This window comes from Vitis vinifera, chromosome 17, assembly GCF_030704535.1.
Source record: "Vitis vinifera cultivar Pinot Noir 40024 chromosome 17, ASM3070453v1".
In the NCBI taxonomy this organism is placed as follows: Eukaryota; Viridiplantae; Streptophyta; class Magnoliopsida; order Vitales; family Vitaceae; genus Vitis; species Vitis vinifera.
The window spans coordinates 5,595,566-5,614,842 of NC_081821.1; the positions used below are offsets into that span (position 1 = coordinate 5,595,566).

General features: G+C 36.2%; 2 protein-coding genes across 5 annotated transcripts; one reads left to right on the plus strand and one right to left on the minus strand.

The window, feature by feature from the left end:
- Positions 1–1,582: 1,582 nt before the first annotated feature.
- Positions 1,583–8,286, minus strand: LOC100252678 (uncharacterized). Of its 3 annotated transcripts, XR_009464585.1 has the most exons (7): positions 7,656–8,211; positions 6,556–6,656; positions 5,260–5,357; positions 3,971–4,182; positions 3,175–3,242; positions 1,830–1,943; positions 1,583–1,700 (listed from the first exon to the last, which is right to left on the minus strand). XR_009464585.1 is itself a non-coding variant. In XM_002267277.5 (6 exons), the coding sequence occupies exons 1-6, from the start codon at positions 8,059–8,061 to the stop codon at positions 1,920–1,922; spliced, it is 909 nt and encodes a 302-aa protein (XP_002267313.1). In that variant the 5' UTR covers positions 8,062–8,286; the 3' UTR covers positions 1,583–1,919. The 3 variants fall into 3 exon arrangements, 2 of the variants coding, with proteins under 2 accessions (XP_002267313.1, XP_059590070.1); XM_002267277.5 differs by having other exon boundaries at positions 1,583–1,943; positions 7,656–8,286; XM_059734087.1 differs by lacking the exon at positions 1,583–1,700 and having other exon boundaries at positions 1,910–3,242; positions 7,656–8,196.
- Positions 8,287–9,254: 968 nt separating this feature from the next.
- Positions 9,255–15,915, plus strand: LOC100257823 (DNA polymerase epsilon subunit B). 2 transcript variants are annotated; one of them, XM_019226352.2, is made up of 13 exons: positions 9,255–9,533; positions 10,037–10,214; positions 10,723–10,876; positions 11,004–11,135; positions 11,605–11,682; positions 13,517–13,621; positions 13,738–13,818; positions 13,914–14,044; positions 14,151–14,245; positions 14,328–14,427; positions 14,668–14,782; positions 14,929–15,039; positions 15,366–15,524. In XM_019226352.2, the coding sequence occupies exons 1-13, from the start codon at positions 9,371–9,373 to the stop codon at positions 15,408–15,410; spliced, it is 1,488 nt and encodes a 495-aa protein (XP_019081897.1). In that variant the 5' UTR covers positions 9,255–9,370; the 3' UTR covers positions 15,411–15,524. The 2 variants fall into 2 exon arrangements, with proteins under 2 accessions (XP_019081897.1, XP_002267181.1); XM_002267145.5 differs by lacking the exon at positions 15,366–15,524 and adding an exon at positions 15,540–15,915 and having other exon boundaries at positions 9,257–9,533.
- Positions 15,916–19,277: the final 3,362 nt, after the last annotated feature.

A 19,277-nucleotide genomic window follows, 5' to 3' on the forward strand; every position in this document is an offset into this window, starting at 1 on the left:
AAGACCATTTGGGCACTGTTAATTGTCCACCGACACAAGTTTTTGAAGACGATATTTTAGTAGCAATGAAGGGGAATTAAAGATGGACCCAAAAATAAATAAAAGAATATGGTCTGGGAACAGTGATGACAAATGAATAAAATAGAGGTGGAGTAGGGCTTGAGAAGGCTCAACCGAAGTTGATTTGATAGAACATTGGCTCTGATCGCTACTTCTAGGGCCCTGGTAATTGATGAATCAAGGGGTGATTGCAACTGCTACGTTTTCATATCCTGTTTTTTAAAATTATGAATGTGTGACAGAGAAAGGCTTCATAAAATAATGAAGTCTACATTCCAATGATATTTATTTATTATCATTTTCCCGTGTGAAGCGAATTTCAAATAAAAGAAAAATATCATATGTTATGACTTATGATATAGATGGCTTGCAACTTGAAAAATTATTATTATTAATTTAAAATTCTTCTACATCAGAGATAGGTCCATGTAACGTCTAAAAATTTGTTACTGATTTTTTTTTTTTCTTTTTAAATTTTAAAACATCTATTAAACTATTAAGAATATTAGATGATGTTTTTGAAAATGAATTGGTTTCAACATTGATAACACAAGGAAACCAAACTTACCCAACGTTTAGAAAGCATCATTACTTTAATTTTTTAATAAATTATAATGTTAATTTTTATTTATTTTTTAAAATTTGGGTGTGTTTAAATGAAACATGGGCAGCACGAACTCTTTACACCACAAAAATGGTTGTGCAATTATTATTAAAAGCAAAATTAAGTGCCCACGATAAGAGTGAAATAAATTTTTAAAAATAATTAAATAAAAAATACAAAAATTAGAATACCAAATACGATCCATAGATATAACTATATGACATCATATTAGATTACAAATCAAACAAATAAATGAGATCAAAGTTCCCAAAAAGAATTGATAAAAAGTAATAAAACATCGTAATTGATCCCATTCTTTGATACACACCGATTTGCAATGGGACTAACTTCATGCGGGCTTTAAATTGAATGACACTTTTTGGTGTCATAAAACAACCCTCTTAACTAATTTTTTTGGTGGAGACCCACGATATAAATTATTTCAACACCACTTCTATTAGTAGGAATGTTAAAACCTATCTCTTTTTCTACAAATTTGAAATGTTACGATCAGCCCTCCCTCATATCCGTAAGTCTAACCAGTGGAACTCCGATTCCAACTCTTAAATACAACACAATAAATTAGGCCACATTGAAAATCATCCATGCTATGCTAATTATAGGAGACTTCTCAGCTTTAGAATCTGCAATTGGCATCAGATTAAAAAGAAACAAACAAAAACTGAATCCCAAAATGCCATCAAAGCATAGTACCTTCTATTCCTACTCCACTTTCTTATATTTATTTCATAGAAGTGGTCCTGTTCTAAGTTCTAACCCCTCTATTATCTCAAGGGCCACCTAAAAGGTCAAAAGTTGATGTGCAGGGTTCATTCTTTACAACTACTTTATAGGTCAACTCACTTTTTTTAATCAATCAAGGTCATTGCAATCCCTTCGATAAACACTCAATTAGACTACTGTCAAACAATTTTCTCAACATGTATAATGCACATCCTGAAATTGAATGAAGATTACACTTAACAGAGAGAGTTCTGTCATAAATATGTTGCTTTACATTAAAATAATGCCACGCCTAGAAAAGAACAAAAATAAATACAGGTGAGAGAACAGAAAGAAAACCAATGTAAAAAACGAAAAGTAAAAATATATATATATATATATATATATATATATATTATTTTAACATTCAGAAATAGCTCACCCATTGTCTGTTAAATTGCATTGTCCTCTTCTCCTTCATCACCTTTATCGGACACGTAGAAAAGATTTTAACATATTAAGTTGCATACTTTTACAATTTCTCCTTTTCATCATCCTGCAAATTTAATTTGAGAAAAAATTAGTAACATGCAAAATTAATGAATCGAGGATGTTGAAAACCAGCATTGAACATGCTTTCAGGTATCGCCTATGCCTGTCACTCGAGTAGAATCTGATCAAATTTAGACATATCCAGGAAGTTTGTCATGTGGTTGTATGCGAACAAAAACATTTAATATTTGCTCACAGCAACCTATATACATGGCTTCATAATTTTCTCAGATTTTTGTCTTTTTTTTCTTCTCTTACTAATGTGTTGACTAACTTTGGTTGATTACATAAATTCTTGCTATCCACAAACGTTTTCCAAATTGTACAACATTGAGTTGAGAAAGCACTTTACTATATGCTGTCTTTCCACAATTCATTCTCCACAAATAGCATGAAATCAGTCTCCAGAAATACGGAATGAAATCATATGGAGGCCAATTCAGAAAGAAACTCTCTGTTTTCTCATACCAAATTATTTCTGGTCAGAAAATAAAAGAAAAGTTTCTCCACACTTGGCTAGTACTGAGTTTCTCCAACTTCACCTTTGATTAGACTATGATGCCCAGGGAAGGCAGAGAGATCAACATTTGTGGGAACTGGATATCCTATATTTAAAATACTAATTGAAAATCTATTCAAATGGACTGGCCAGACAAGACCCATGGACCCACAATAAAGGAATGGATGTGAGATACAAAAGGCTCAATCAGAGCTCAGTCCCATGGATTGCAGGGGCTCACATAATTATTTAAAATTTGCATTGCAGCAAATGAAGCTACTTGAATCTAATTTCACAGTGACAAGATACACAGGACTTTGATAAAAAAAATTTTGATAACCGAGGAACCTTCCATAGTCAAGCCCTTAGGACACTCCATGAGGACCCAAATCTCTGGGTGATGATAGTGACCGCAACAACCAACATCAGGTAAATCAAGGTATCATCAGTGGCTGGATTCGAACATGAGACCATGTGCCTCTTACTAGGACCACACCTCCCAGCATTTGACCTAACAAACTGAGCTACGTTGGTGGGCTACAGGACTTGGATAAACTTCAGATACTATGCAACTAATCTGCTTTTAGATTGGGTTTGAAACCTCCAGACTATGGACTGCCCTAGTGCCATCTCATACAATTTGCAGAACAGGATAGGAGATTGGTATTAAAAAAAAAAAAACCAATGGTGCCGTATCATGGGGTGTGTAAAAAAAAGGAAGAGTTATTGAGCTTACCGAACTATTCACTATCTTGTCAAAATCGTCGTCAAAGCCTTCATCACCATAGCCTTCATCACCATCATCTGAAACAAGAGATGAAAAATTAGTACACTAAAAGTTCACAGAATGTAAAGAAGTCACTCTTGTGCTTGGATTGTTCTTAAGCAAAAGTAGACGCCTATTTTAAACACAGATGATGCATACCAAACCAAACTCCAAGAAGGAAAACTGAGCCCAAATCAAGAGCATCAATGAAAAGTGCAGTCCTTACGTCACAAGACTCACAATGAAAGTGCAGGCCAAACAATTTGAACATCCAATTATTTTCTTATTTTTATTTACAATCAAACCATTTTTAGGATTTCTTTCTGCTATTGCACCTGATTAGACAAGCAATTAAGCATCATCAAGAGAATGCAACTTATGGTGCCTAAGGTTAGCAGTTAGTCAATGGCTTGGTATTTAAGAAACAGGCTCTGGTTAAACATACAGGTTACACATACACACTAGTAATATATAGGTACTCAAAATAGTTTTCTCACCTGTCAACAAATCTGACTAATATTGCATATTTCAAGAGAGAAGATAACTGAAAAAAGATTAATTGCTTACACAGGCAAGAGATGTACCAACCTTTTTTTTTAATAGGTAAATATGGATAGCTACATAAATGAATGGCATGAAGGAGTGAACCCTAGCACACATGTAGTATACAAGGAAACACCCAAGAAAAGAAACAAGATGTGTCAATCTCATTCCTTGGTAACTGCATGCACACATGCTTACAGGTCAAGAGGTGATTATAAAATACCTGGGCCCTCATCACTGTCTCCAAGATCTCCCAGGAGAAATACATCCAAGTCCTGTTCTGTAGCAGATGAGGTTGAAGTTCTGCTTTGCTTGTTTGATTCCTTTGCCTCTACTTTAACAGTTGTTCCAGCTTTTGGAATTTCCTTCACATTATCTTCTTTTTCTTCTTCTGCAGACTTTTGCTTTACATCCTCCATGTACTGCTTCTCATACCTAATAGAAACCATAAGATAAGAGCGATTACTGAACCTGAGCAACCAGTAGAGTACTATAACCCAAGCAGATAGAGCAGTGGAGTGAAAGCAGAGGGGCAAGCACGGACAAAACACCTTAAAACCTAGAGTGCATGTATCAGTATTATATGTTTATACTCATAAATTTATATCAGTCAAATATTTGCATCACATGATTCAAAACAGTATCTAGTTTAAAAGGAAGTCAAAACATAACTGAGGTTAACTACTCTCTTTTGATGGTTACATTCTAGTTGAGGTTCAAGTCCATTCACAAACACCATGGCTTTCAAAATTTCTGAAAACCAAAATATTTAAGCTGTCCTGAAGTTGTCAGTGCAGAATGATTTGGATTGTCAGACTAGAACCCAAAATAAGAATAAAGACGAAGCCTGCTTGGATTTGAAATTCTCTACTCTAGAAACCAAATAGATGAAAGCAACAAAACTCCCCACAAAACCACATGTTATTTACAAAACAAGCCTACTCAAACCAGTGCCAAAAGCAAATAACCTACCCGAATGAAATGAAAAGTGCGGTGAAGTCTGTGTCAATGAACTCATTTTAGCAACATGAGGTTATAGCAAAGCAAGGAAATGTAAATATACCAGAAACTCCTAAAAACAGCCAGATTAGAAATCATAACAATAAAAAGTTTCAAGAAAAAAAAAAGGAGAGAGAAAATTAAAGATGGGGAAACATTTTCTAAGCACAATCTAACTAAATACAATTTTAGAAACATAAAATAGATCAGCACTTGTCATTTCCCACCCAGAAATAAATGAGAGGATAAGGTAAGCCTTCAAAAAATTTTAGCAACAAAAGCAATGATATAAAATCTTGGTTAAATAAAACAATAAATGAGAACACGGCATATACCCCTGTTTACATACTATAAGATCCTTAAAGCATGTAATAGGTACTGCCCAGGGTCCATTAAATGAGGTAAAAATATCATTACAAAATCGACACACAAATTTTGATTGTGAAAGCAGTGAAAATTATATAATCAGTAACAGCATAAATGGAGGCTTAGCCCAAGTGAAGAGTCACTTACGGAGCCACATGACTGTTCACTAATATGAAATATATCCTCCAGAACTTCCTTTCTTTCATAAAACGTGGGCATAACTCATATCTTAGCTTTGAAACTTCCTGCAAAAACTCAGAAAAAATAATTATGGTTCATAAATGTTCATGTTCGATCAAAGGAATATGTGTGTAGCCTTTGGGCATGTGGGTTTGCCCATTTGATAATGCACAGAAGATTATGCATGATGTATAAAGCAAAGCAAGATAACACTCTGCAGTTCTATGAAATAGCAAACACCTTTGCACACTAGGTCATATCCAACAATAATTTCGTTAGACACGGTGCACACCATACTATAATGTCATTCAACCACAAAATCAACAGAGCTATTGAGAATTCCATACTTGTAAAAATGTTTTGATAGGTGTCAACAACAATCTTGGTAATTAATTGAAACTTAAACTTTATACTATTGGGTTAATTATTTTTTAAACAGACTAATTTATCCTTCTTATAACTAAAAACACTAAAGCTTCCAATTTTTGTGTTTAATTCTCATGTATAATATGTTCCAGCATGAAATGCATTTTAAATATCACCATGATGTGGATGCTGATATGTTCAACTTTCATGAGAGACAAAATGCTGGTAGATGGACACAGCATGATAATCATTACTTCTCCTCCTTACAGTGCTGGATCATTTTTTTTTCTATTCTTCCTCAACTCCCATATAGACCAAAATGCACAGAATGATCATAACATTTACTATCTTAGAAATGGCAAAGTGACCCAATAGAAGTTACTGCAACAAAATGGCAATCCTTGTACCAGCCTGAAATCTCACAGCATTTGTTTAACTAGAATTTCTTAGCGTACCTCATAGATTTGGAAAAACATTATAATAACCTTTTTTTTAAAAATTTTTTTTACATTGACCTTATCACTTCCCTAAATGTTCCTAAGATGATAAGAAAAATTAAATTTGTTGAAGGCTTACACATAACCCTTCACATATATACAGGAGCAGGTTTCATGAAAGATTGATATTTTCAAATGAAGCTTGAATTTCTCAAGATTTATATTTATGCAATCCTGCAACTAATAGACATAGTGCAAAATACAAAGACTGTCTTTTTGTGCAACAGGAGACCCAAAAAACAAGGCATGAATAAGAGGTTGGCCCTCAAGGACTTGTAATCAGCACTTCTGTGATGCATTAAATCAGTTATTACATTGTCAAACATTCTATCCCCAAACTATAAATAGCTCTCCTTCTTGTCATTTTCTTTATTGAGTGTTTTCAGTAACAAGGAACTACCTTGACTGTTGAGAGAACAAGATTGGCATGCCTTTCTTGCCATTGTGTAAGATCCTGCCGAACATTTGAGACTGTTGGCACATCAGACATCTCTGTATCATCTGCACATCAAAAGCACCATCCCGATAAAGTCATGGCATAAAATGCTTCCATTCCATTGTGCCCTAACATATAAGAACATAATTTGAGCTTCACAAAAACACAATATTACAAACTAATATCGAAAACAGTCAAATATTCCAAACAGTATTTCCTGTTGCAGTTTCTAATCCAAATAGTCACATCAGAAACCAAAAGAGCATAGAAATAAATAATTCCAGTTACACATACTAGATACTGATTCAATGAAGCAGTTGCTTGCATCATAAAATTTCATTACAATTTGAATCACATTATCAATATGAACTTATAGAGAAGTTCATTTCAAAGTGGAGATCCTTCATCCAAGAAATTCAATTCAATTCATTGATTTCAAGAGTTGTAATTCAAGTATAATAATGGCTATGGGGAAGCACTTTGAAATCATGAGAAAATTTCAGAATATTATTTCAGCCCCATTTCTACCGATGCCCAACATGAGACTAACGTACCATATTGTTAGGGTTTAAAAAAAAAATCATCAATATTGCATAAAATCTGCAAAGAGTTGCAGAGGCAAACAAAAGCAAATTGTGTCAATTGGAAACAGCTACATAGTGCTAAATCCTACTATTCTCAAACAAATTCAACCATAGACCAAACTGCTCAAGGCTGAAATTGGAAAACCAGAGAATTGAATAAATTCAAAACTACATTAGTAAATTCATGAATGTTTTCCACATTGCCCTCTGTTTGGCATCTTAAAAATGGTGGAAATTTAAAGAAAATGAAATATTATATATAATGTCACCGCTGCTCTTGTTTTCATAAATTGAAAATACCAACTCCTGCAAGCAAATTGTCGTACTATTAGGCGATAAGAATTGGTCTTGTTCGACTTCTGGGACTCTAGCTACATGACATTTTTCAATATGCACGATTTAGTTTATTTAATTGTTTCTACACTATCTCAGCAACCAAACAAACCAAGAAAAAAAGAGCGACAAGACCGGATCAACTACCTTCCAAAGGGAAATCCTGAAATGTATTCATAGTAATTCCCTTCACGAACTCCCCCAACTCATCAGTAACACCGAACTTCTCCAGATCCGAAGCCTCTGTCTCCGGCGAGGAACGAACGGACGGAGAGATCCCATCCGCGAGCAACTTGATCTTGTCGGCTCCTTTAAGGGCTTCAATCTTGATCTGGTCGGCTCTCTTTGAAGCCTCCACGGCAATTTCTTTTGATCGCTTTGCCGTTTCCGAGGCAATCTCCTTAGATCTCTTAGCCGTTTCTGAGGCAATCTCCTTTGATCTCTTCGCCGTTTCGGAGACGATATCGGAGATTTTAGTGGTTCCAATGGTTAGTTCTTGGGATCGCTTCGCGGCTTCTTCCGCGAAGCTTCGAGCTTTGAGCCATAAATCCATGCCTTTCTCTCTGTTGCTCCTCTTCTTCTTCTTCTTCGGTTGGTTTTGGGTTTCTTTGTGCTGAGATTTACGAACGTGTTGACGGTAACAAATTCTACCCAGCAATGTGATGTGACGATGGTCTTTCTAGAGGCCACGCCAGCAGATCTTGCCACGTCGGTAGCTATATTGTGTTGTGGGCCTACTATGCTGGCATAGACGGTCCGAGCTGATGTTAGCATATGCCATATCGTATAATTTGCATTTTTTACTTTATTTTTCAATAATTGTTTAATTTAAAAAAAAATATTTATATCATACACACCAAGCGCAAAAAAAACATGCTAAATATTTGTGAAAAGTAAAAATAAAAAAATAAATGAGTTATTTAAGACTCTATTTATATAAAATTATTATTTTATTTTTTTAATTGCTAGAATCCATTTGAAAATGACTTTTAAAAAGTTAGGAGTATTTTTGAATGCTTAAAAATACTTATTTACATCAATGAGGTGTTTAATAAACTTTTGAAAATAATTTTTTAAAAATTAAATAATTTCTTAAAATGACTTATATCAAATTATTTGATAGATGATTTTTTTTAAATTAATTTTAAAATGTATTAAAAATCACTAAGTTTTTTACTCAAAAGTGGAAATCAGGCACTAAAAATCATGAAAAACTAAATTCTTTTAGGTTATATCTCTTGCTAAATTATTCAGATAATATTAAATGAAATTATGATTTTTTAAAAATGAAAAATCAATTTTTTTTAATTTATCTTTTTATTTGATCTTTTATGAAAATAAGAATTTATGTCATGAATCAATTTGGTAATTATAATCTTCTTCTTCTCTCTTACCAATAATATTACATTTTTTTATTAGAAAGCAATTAATTTTAATAAATTAATTATAGATATATTACTATCTTATATTAAATTATTAAAATAAATTTTTTTATTAGACAATATGCCATTACCATAAACGGTTAATTAGTTTGTTAATTATACCATCTATAATTTTTTATTATACTATTAAAATAAATAATAGATAAAATAAAATTTTAAAATAATCAACGAACGTGATTTAATTATTTTCATTATTCTTGATAAAAAATTGAAAATATTGTCTTTACGTGGAGAAACCCTAGCGACACCGTAAATACTGATTAAAAAAATATAAAAAACAAAACAAAACAAAATGAAAACCGATGGGACTCCTCTTCCCGCCATTTTCCACGCAAAAGAAGTGGTTTTGCCGCCCAATCCACACCCAAACAGGGAAAAGCAAAGAAAAGTTTGGAGAAAGGGAGAGATTTTCAGGGAGAGATGGGAGCAGCGACGAGGAAGAAGGTGCAGAGGAAGTTCAAGATCAGAGGTTATACCCTTAAAGTGGAAGCCCTAGACGAGATCCTTTCTTTCTTGAGCCACTTCCAAGACGCTGAAGATGAGGCCATCGATCTCCTCCTCGACGAGCTCGAAAACGAATCTTGTATTTCCGTCTTCACCTTTTTTTTCCTTATCTATTTCAACTCCTTCATTTGTGTGTTTTCGCTTGATTTTCCTATTTATTTCCCTATTTGATTTCCTTGAGAATGGGGAAAATAAAATAAGTCGATAATTTGGATCTTGGATATTTCATTGTTTGCGACTCGAGGAAATGCCGTAAGACATCCGATTCGGATTTTGATGGAGGAGTCTCTCCTTGTTTGATTGCTCGGAGAAAAGGGAGGAAGGGAAAGGAAATTAAAGCTTTGAATCTTCGTATCATTAAATTATTTTTTACTCGACAGAACAAGCTGGCCATTCAATTGAGTATAGTACAACTATGGACATAGTTAGAGCGAGTCTCATTATTTGTGAAAATCATAGAAACAGTCACTTGGAAATTAACGTTTATTTTCACTTCTACTCCTCTGCTTTCTTGACTATCAAACAGAGAGATTTTAGATGGTTTGAAGTTCATTTTTTTTTTTTTTTTTTTGTGGTTGGCAGTGAAATCTTCTATATTAGATAAAGAATCAGTGCATCGGGTCGTCAGCCTCCTATTGGAGGCAGAAGCAGCAGTTGAGGAAACTCCCGGGGCCATCAGTACTCGATCTGCACTTCGCATAGTTGATGCATTCTTGATGTCTAAATTTTGTTATGATCCAATAAAAAAGATCTTCTATGAGTGAGTCATATTCAAGTGTCCTGTTTTATTCTCCATCATTTGGTATATTTGGTTCCTCATACAATGTAGGAGAAAGAAGGAATTTAAAATTTGGAGCTTCATGAATTTTTGTAGAAGAAAGCAAATCCCGAGGCTAGTACAACAGAAAATCTAGGGAAAGTGTGAAATTAAAATGTTGAGGTTTGTAGTTTGATTTTTTGTGACAGGACAAAGCAATAATTATCTACACAACATGCAACTGAGAGCCTGATACCTATTTGGATTAACGGAGGGAAAATTTTAAATTTTTGTAAACTGAAAATCTAAAACATGAGATGCAAGGTCCCCTTTTTTTCCCTTTCTACAATTACTATTGAAGCTAAAGGAAGGATACATTACATTTTTTTTAACAAATAACAAGAAATTCAGGACTCATGGTGGAGTTTCTGTAACTATAAGCAGTAACTGGGATCTTGTCTTTTCAGTTGAATTTCTTTTTAAATTTGTTTATGGTGATCTTTCAATGCAGGAATACAGGGAGGCTTGCGATTCACGGTGATGCTTCTGCCAAATCTGCTTTATACAGAAATAGGTTTCTGTTGTTGTTCCAGAGGCTTTCTCGTGATCAGCACTTTTCTAAACCTGCATTCGATACTGAAATGTCTCATTTTGGAAGCTGCGAGGTATTCCCTTTCATGCGCCAGCTCAAGCCCAAACCACGTACATTATAAACAGCATGTGCCTTTCAAATTATGTGTTGAAATACTTCTTCTAATATTTATTCATTCTTATGGTACTTGTATGTGGCAGATATCACCAATTCAGTCTTTGATTGGGCAAACGGGCAAGAGATGGGTGATGGGTGTTATATCTCAGTTGGAAGATGGCCATTTCTTCTTGGAAGATCTTACTGCATCAGTGGAAATTAATTTATCTAATGCAATATCCTTTACACAACTTACAGTTTTTTTTCCATATATGGATGGGATATTGGGCTGTTTGCACTTCCAGAAGTAGGTTCATATATCCTGAAAACTCATTCCATGCAGAAAACTCCTAGAATTTTTTTAGCTTGCATTGTTGCACCAGTGTTGCTTTTATTTGATTTGACCCACTTTAGTGCTTGCAATTGCAATCCTTTGGATGTCAAGAATTTGCTACACCCCTGGATCTGGTTTACCTATGACCTAATAAGCATTGGGCTATGGTTCATCCAGATTACAAGGATAGGTCATTTCAGTGAGTGTGATGAACTGAATCCACTGCTTAAACTTGTTCTCATGTTGCTAATTAGATGCATGTATACCTTGTCTTTTACTTATCAATTCATAAAATGTTGGATTCTATTGTAGTTTAGATGCTATAATAAGCATGGACATACGAAATCATCATTTTCTTTAACAGGCAATACAAAATTACAACAGGATTTTTTTCAGAGAACACAATAATTGTAGCAGAAGGTGAGATGTTCTTGGATGGTATTTTTCAGGTTAGTGTTTGTTCTCTTCTCCATGGAATATTTTCTCCTAAATAAAACTGATGGATGATTAAAAGATTTAAGGAAACATTATTAGATGTAGGCTATGCCAAACTTATGGTGCAAATTATGCCATGACATTTGCTCCAATGGCTAAGATGAAATCTATATGGGCACTGGCAGAGCCAGAAATGTAGGACAGGGGGGCCAAAGAAGAAAAAAATCTATTTCAGGGGGGCAATGTGATATCGAGATATAAATTTGGCTTAATGTTAAGCCTTTTTTTTCTTGGAAATTTGGTTGATGCCCCCCCTGCGCACATGCTGGCTCTGCCAGAGTATATGGGGATTCCATTTGCTTCATTGAATCATTCTCAGTCTCCTACCAACTTGATGTTGAGAAAGGTTTTCTTCATGGGTTCTTTATAAGGTTGTTGTAGATAACAACCACCCTCGGATTTTAGTTCCCCAGCTGTGAAGGAAAATAGACCAAAGGATGCGCTTTATGGTTTGAAACTATGCTTGAAATGCGTGGTTTGATAGGTTTTAACTCCCTCATTAAGGGAGTTGTTTTTGTTTCTCTCTCTTCCTTTTGTCTTTTGGTGTCCTTTATTAATGTTATGTGTACTTTGTTGCACTTTTTTGTTAGGTGCTGTTAATTTGTTTCTTGCTCATCAGAAAAAGGTTATTAAATACAAAGTCAAGTTTGTCATGGTTTGAAGTAATATCCAAGAGAAAGCATTCATTTATGCTGCTTCTTTGAACTAATGTTGATGTTGTGGTATTAAGTTTTGATGCATGTACCCAAAAGGGGAACCTTGATGCCTCCAAGAATATATCCTATTTATTTTAATTCAGAAATCAAGGGGCTAAGCGTATTCCAATGAGTAAAATTATGGCTCAAACAATGAAAATGGTCATCCTTTTTACACTTCAGTGTTTTATTATGCATCCTCTACTTTTTCAGATATTTGATTTTTCTTGTAGCGTCATTAATCATTTTATGCAATATCAAGACTCCACGTTTAAATGCACCTTTTGGAATCTTGGGATACATCAAATTATTCCCTGTTCATTCTGTATTCTGGACATGTGGGCATTTGAAGTTTTAACCTGCTGCTTATGGCCATTAAGGATAAGCTATTTTTTAAGAACCACCCCATGGTGGTATGGTAATATGACTGGTAGATTGTTTGTTACTTGGAAGGGCATAAAGAAACCAGTTTTTAAAGGTTGAGTATTGATTCATGTCTCATGGATATTATGAGCTTCTAGGGTTTGGTTATGCCTTTTTTGAGTTGGATTTCCTAAATAGAATCCAATGAGATCATATTATGATAAAAGGTGCTCTTTCATGAAGATTGCAAACATATTTAAGGTGAAACAAATATCTATTTATGAAAAACTTACAGGCTAGTTAAAAATCGTCATGCTTATGTTTTAACTGTGCTTCATCTAATTAGCTGATATTCTGAGTGGAGTCTCCAGGGCCTTTAGCTGTTAATAACCTGAGCTAAAAGGTAGTGGTTAGGCATCCTTTCTCCAACTTGGAGGGGGAGTATTGTGAAGTTATTGATGTCCTTCTTTCTTTGTTCTTCAAGCAGAATTAGATAGTACTTATTAGGGGCACTCTAGCCATTAGTGAGAATATATCAGATGGGTCTCTTATTTCCGCATTTCAACACCTCTTTTTGTCTATGATCTTTTTCTGTGTGTTTTATTTTATTTTTAACTTTTGAGTTGCATTCAATCATCAGGTTGTCAATGGTTTATTCAGAGCTTAAAAATTATTTGTTGAGTTTACTTAAGGATTACTGAAATTTGCTTTGTTATGAAACTTTATGTAGGTTAGTACATGTGGATTTCCTCCATTAGAGGACAGAGATGAATCCCTTGCATCACTTTCGGGACTTGACTTCTTTGGCGGTGGTACACTAACTAGAGAGGAAACTGTATCCTTTTTTTATGGTGATAATTAAGAGCTCATTTATGTGTTATTCTTCAAAGTTACTTGTAGCTTTGGAGCACCAAAGAATTAACATAATAGTTTCCTATACACTTGCCATAGCTCAGACTTGCAGGACTGGAAAAAAAGGCTGTGAATGACATGTTTGTGATACTCTCTGATGTTTGGCTGGACAATGAAGAGGTAATTCACGATTTTTTTTTTTGTTCAGTTTCATTTTATGGAATTTTTTCTGGAGTTCTTTGCTTAATCTCAATATTGGCTTATCCGTAGAGAAGACTATGGGAAAGCTAGCGACTGTCCTGGATGGTTACGAGAATGTGGAGGTGGTTCCTTCCCTATTTATCTTCATGGGGAATTTCTGTTCTCATCCATGTAATCTTTCCTTTCATTCTTTCTCAAGTCTTAGGTGAGGGCCCTTGAGTACATTACTTTTCTATATTATTATTTTTTTCATTATAAAAAAGTTTGTTTTGGGATGAGTAAAAGCAGTTACAAGTAAACTTCGAATGTAGATTGCAGTTTGGAAAGCTTGGACAGATGATTGCATCTCATCCACGACTAAAAGAGCATAGTCAATTTCTGTTTATTCCAGGTCCTGATGATGCAGGTATATTAGTTGATTTTCCAGTGTTTCTGCTTCCCATTTTTCTCCATTTGGCCTTTGAATATTTTGTTTTTGGTTTATTCAGGTCCATCAACAGTGCTTCCTAGGTGTGCCTTGCCTAACTATCTGACTGAAGAGTTCAAGAAGTACATTCCAAATGCCATATTCTCCAGTAACCCTTGCAGGTGAAATCTTCTGATCACTCACTGGTTGAACATTCTGGATATAACAACTGCAGGCCTACTTTTTCAAGAGTACATGTTCTTTGAATTCTAAGCCATTCTATCATTCAAAACATTGAGATTTACTCCTTTTGAGTTCGTTATTGATGCTTCAAATATGAAGGACATATCAAGTGCTTGCTATATATACTGATGCATTTTGTGATGGTCTAAACCGTTTTTACTGCTCGTGTTTGAGCACAGAATCAAGTTTTACACCCAAGAAATCGTGCTTTTCCGTCAGGATCTTCTGTACAGAATGCGCCGTTCATGTCTAGTGCCTCCTTCACCAGAAGAAACCAGTGATCCTTTTGAGCATGTGAGTTTATTCTTCCCCTCCCTTTGATTTTTATTTATTTTATTATATTAATTTTTTTTTTAATTTCATTTTTGTTTTTCTTAAACTGATTCTATGACTTGTAGAAAATGGCTTATCAAGCTAATGACTTTTGAATCTCAATGCAGCTTGTTGCCACCATAACACATCAAAGTCATCTTTGCCCCCTCCCTCTTAGTGTACAACCCATTATTTGGAATTATGATCACTGTCTTCACCTCTATCCAAATCCACATACGGTACTGTTCTTATCTCATTTCCCCTTATCTTAATATTCTTGAAAGTTGGTTTGAACATTGTCCAATGTGCAGATTCTTATCTGATATTTGGAAGTCTCTTTTTCCCCTATCCATGAAACATAGAGGACTTTGATTTTTTCCCATGGTACTTTCCAAGTTAAACTTTAATCCAGAAAGATACTTTGACCAGATCAATCTGCAAAAGATTTTGGACTTCCCCATCCAATTCAAATTAACCAAGCTGCTTGGTCTCTTCTAAACATGACCTTGGAGATATCTGGGTATATTTCTTCGACCCAGCAAACACTAAGGCTTGATTATTGCAGGTGCCATGCGTAAGGAAGAAGACCATATTGATTTTCCCACCCTGAGCTGAATCCTCTTATTCATTGAAATTTAAAAAGAAAGAAGGAATTTAAGTTGCTGGCAGAATCTATATAGTGATACGACTGAACAAGAATGGACTAACAATTTTGTTTTCATTATCTGTTCTTGTACAGATAGTTTTGGGTGACAGAAGTGAGCAGAAGGCATTCAAGTACACGGGAATCATGTGTTTTAATCCTGGTTCCTTCTCAAATGAGAGCACTTTTGTAGCATATCGACCTTGTACCCAAGAAGTTGAACTGTCAGCCTTGTAATCATTGAAAACAGTAACTGCATTAGTTATTCTTTTCACAATGAAATGTCTAGTGACACTCATGTTGGAAGGAACTACCATCTTCTCCCACTTATTAAGTGGAATAGTTAGAAACTAGAATTGAAGTTCATATAATGTAATAGCCTCTTTTAGAAAATTTCTGATGTAAATTATGCTGCACTACTGTTTTGGCTTAGTAGAAATAATAGTTATTCCGATTTTTTTTTTTTTTTTAATTTATTTTGGGTGTACATGGCTCCAATGCACATGATTTCAGCTATTGAATCTCTGCTCAAAATTGAACTTTTTGTATGGGTGAGGGAGTCAGGTTAAAAGCCAATTCCTTGGTTTTCCTTTTGCAGGTGCAATTCTATGACTGTATTATAGAGGAGATGACACAAGGAGGCAATTTGGATAAAAATACTCATACTTGAGATCTATTCACAGTATGAGCAAGAACAGCGTAAATGACAGGAGTGAAAATCACCGGATTCAATCAGTAAAACTATATACTATAATTAGTAAAATTAGCTGATTTGATTGAGTTGATTTTTGCAAGATTTGCTAGATTGAGATTTTTCTCATATGCTCCTGTAAGATGGTGCTTGCATCAGAGACACTAATCTTGGATAGAATAAATTATAGTTGTTGCTTGGGTAAAGATTTGGTAAGAACATTAGCAAAGTGCTCTTTGTTGGAAACGTAAGAGACTAAGCTGGCCAGTGGTGCTTCATCCCTAAGTGGGTTTCACTGTCGGGATGCCATTCGACACGAAACACCCACTCACATCCCATCAGATTTTGAGCAGAACTAAAAGGAACAAGTTCCCAAGTATTTCCGCATAGGAGCATCAAACACTTGAGATATGGTAGCTTGCCATTCTGGCAATTTCAGTGCTTGAGTGACTTGAGGTTGGTTCTATGGCCTTGGCAATTGGATGTTTGGTGGAGAGATGGAGTTGCTTGGGCTTGAAAATGTTATTCTGAGAATGAGTAGTCATGCAGTGGGTCCGTAGCTGTGGCTGAGTGGCAGGCTCACATATTAGAATTGGAGAGCTGTAGTTTCAGATTCATAAAGTGAGTTAGGTGGCACAGTGGACTTGGTAGCGATAACGCCTATCATAGGCAAGGAGTGATGTGTAGGAAGAACGTGAAAGTGGATTGCTGCATGAAGTGTAGGATGATGAAGCCATGATGAGACAATAGGCCAATCAATACGTGGAGGATTAAATTCGTTTTCAATGACATGATAATGTCATCATTGGACAAATCCATTATGCTTAGGAGTGTGTGGAGGCGTTTGAGATTGCAAGAAATTTGAGTTTTTGATGCTCTCCACCTCTATATATGGAAATAATTAGAGTGTTGAAAGAATTTTCAATCACTAATTTGAATTGTCAAAAGGTGGGAAGGGCTTTTGATTTTTGTTAATAAAACTGTAGACCCCCTTAAGAGAGCAAAGACGATTAGTTTGTTTTTAAGGGATTTTTGATGACATGGGAAGGATAATATCTCGCCACTTGGAGGAGCTGGCGACACCTAGGATAAGTGAGTGGGGGCCCCCTTTTCTGCTGGAGGAAGCCAGATTGGTGGAAGGAGCAAGTCAAGATCGGCCATGCTGGTGGTCAGAGGTGCCATGCTTGCTGAGTGAAGCAATAGTGGAGCCGGTAGTGGCTTGCGGTAGAAGATAGAAACAGGAGGAGATAAAAGGTGGAGGAGAAGGATATCACAAGGGGGTGAGCTTTTCTTCAAGCGGGACATCCAGAGCAGAGGGGGGGGAGCAAGCTGAAGAGAATCGGAAGATCCGGTCAACCTGTTTCTTTTGGTCCAGGTATGATTTTTTTTAGTATGTTTGGCTTCCCCTGTTTTGAACCACTCCTCTGTTTCCAGCCATCTGAGGTTTCCTTTGACATTTGAAGCTCGCCCGCACATCTTGTTTCTTTGTTTTGAGTGCTTTGAGTGCAGATTCATCATTGCTTTTGATTTTTGGAGACTATGCCTGCGTTCTTTTTTGGCTCCACCTATACCCTCTCCCATTGTTATCCGTGGGACAGGGTGAGGGGTGAGACTTAACGGCTCTCTTTATGCGTATATGTGTGCATGCTCTGTTGCTTTCTCATATTTTTTTTGTCAAGTTTTTTTTTTTTTTTTTTTTTTATGTCGAGTGCTGCACTTTGTATTTGGTCATCTGGGCTGAGGCCCTCACGGGAAAGCTCAAGTCCATTCCATAGATGTAGCTGTATGAGAAGCTAGGAAGTGGACCCTTATGGAAGCACAATGCCCAGCTGAGAGAGTTGTTTGATCTGTTTTGGGGAAAATGGAAGTGAAAGTTCTTCATCAGTCGCTACAGCCGCGTCTGACCCTGCACACAAAGCTGTTCTTGATTCTTCTCCAAGTAGTAATTCCTCATGGAGGTTGAGTGTTGCCCTTTCCAGCATTTTTGTCAAAGCAAGAGACTATTATCAAAGGTGACTCTCGTGTTTGAACGGTGTACATAATCTGGACAGATACCGCGACTTGGAAAAGAAACCCTTGCAAAAGCCGGGAAGGGGAACTCGCCTTGGACATAGTTCTTAAGAAAATAGTTGTTAAGCATAATGGCGATGCTGATGATAGAATGGTGCTAATCCACATGGCATCCTTTGGTACTAACAGCATGGTAAAGGACTACAGTCTCCGTCTCAAGGTTGCTGAATTTTACAGAAGCGGATCCCATCAAGAAGTTTGCAGCATGTCTCATCCCGGGCTACCTGAATTTCATCAGCTGCCTCATAGCCAATCCCACCATTCCCACTCCCATCACTGGCCATCCTCATCCATGCATTCCATCCTACCTATCATCCATAATCGAGATCCATCCCATTGCATAACCTCCATCTTCGTTTTTCATGCACATTGCCAATATCATACCCATCACCTACCCATGACTCTCACACTGTTACCATTCCAACCCACTCACCACCATGCCAACTCGTTTACTTCCCATCAAATCACCATTCTTTTTCTCACCACTCCACCTTTATTATCTCATACCCATGCATACTAACAATTCGTCCAATACCCAGCCTACCCCTATCCATCTCCATCTTTCTCTTTCTAACCACCACACCCGTGTCATGCTCATCCCCATAGAAATCCCCAAGGTCACTCACCCTCATGCATTGAGCCATGCACACGTATCTTTCCTCTCTCTACGTTTCCCATACCCATTTCTCTTTCTGACTCTCCACTCTTTCATCCTCACCACCCATCAGAAACACCATCCTTTCATTCCCATAATCTTTTTCACGTGCATGGAGTCCCATGCATGCGGCCACCCCAAGCACCCTCCATGTTTGCTTAACCCATCTCCTCATACCCGTCTTCTTTTGATACCCATTTTCCATACATGCATGCAAAGGCCTCCCTAAACCCACCTCCAAGCCCTCCATTAAAGTCCCTTTTCTGCCATGTCTAAGCTCCATGTGGAATCGCTCCACGCTTGAGACACCATGCCACCCTCATCCTCATGTTCTTCACGCCCATAACTCATGCCACCATCATCCTCGTGCCCCCCATACCCATTTGGTCACCATCTTTAGCTCGTGCCTCTCATACTC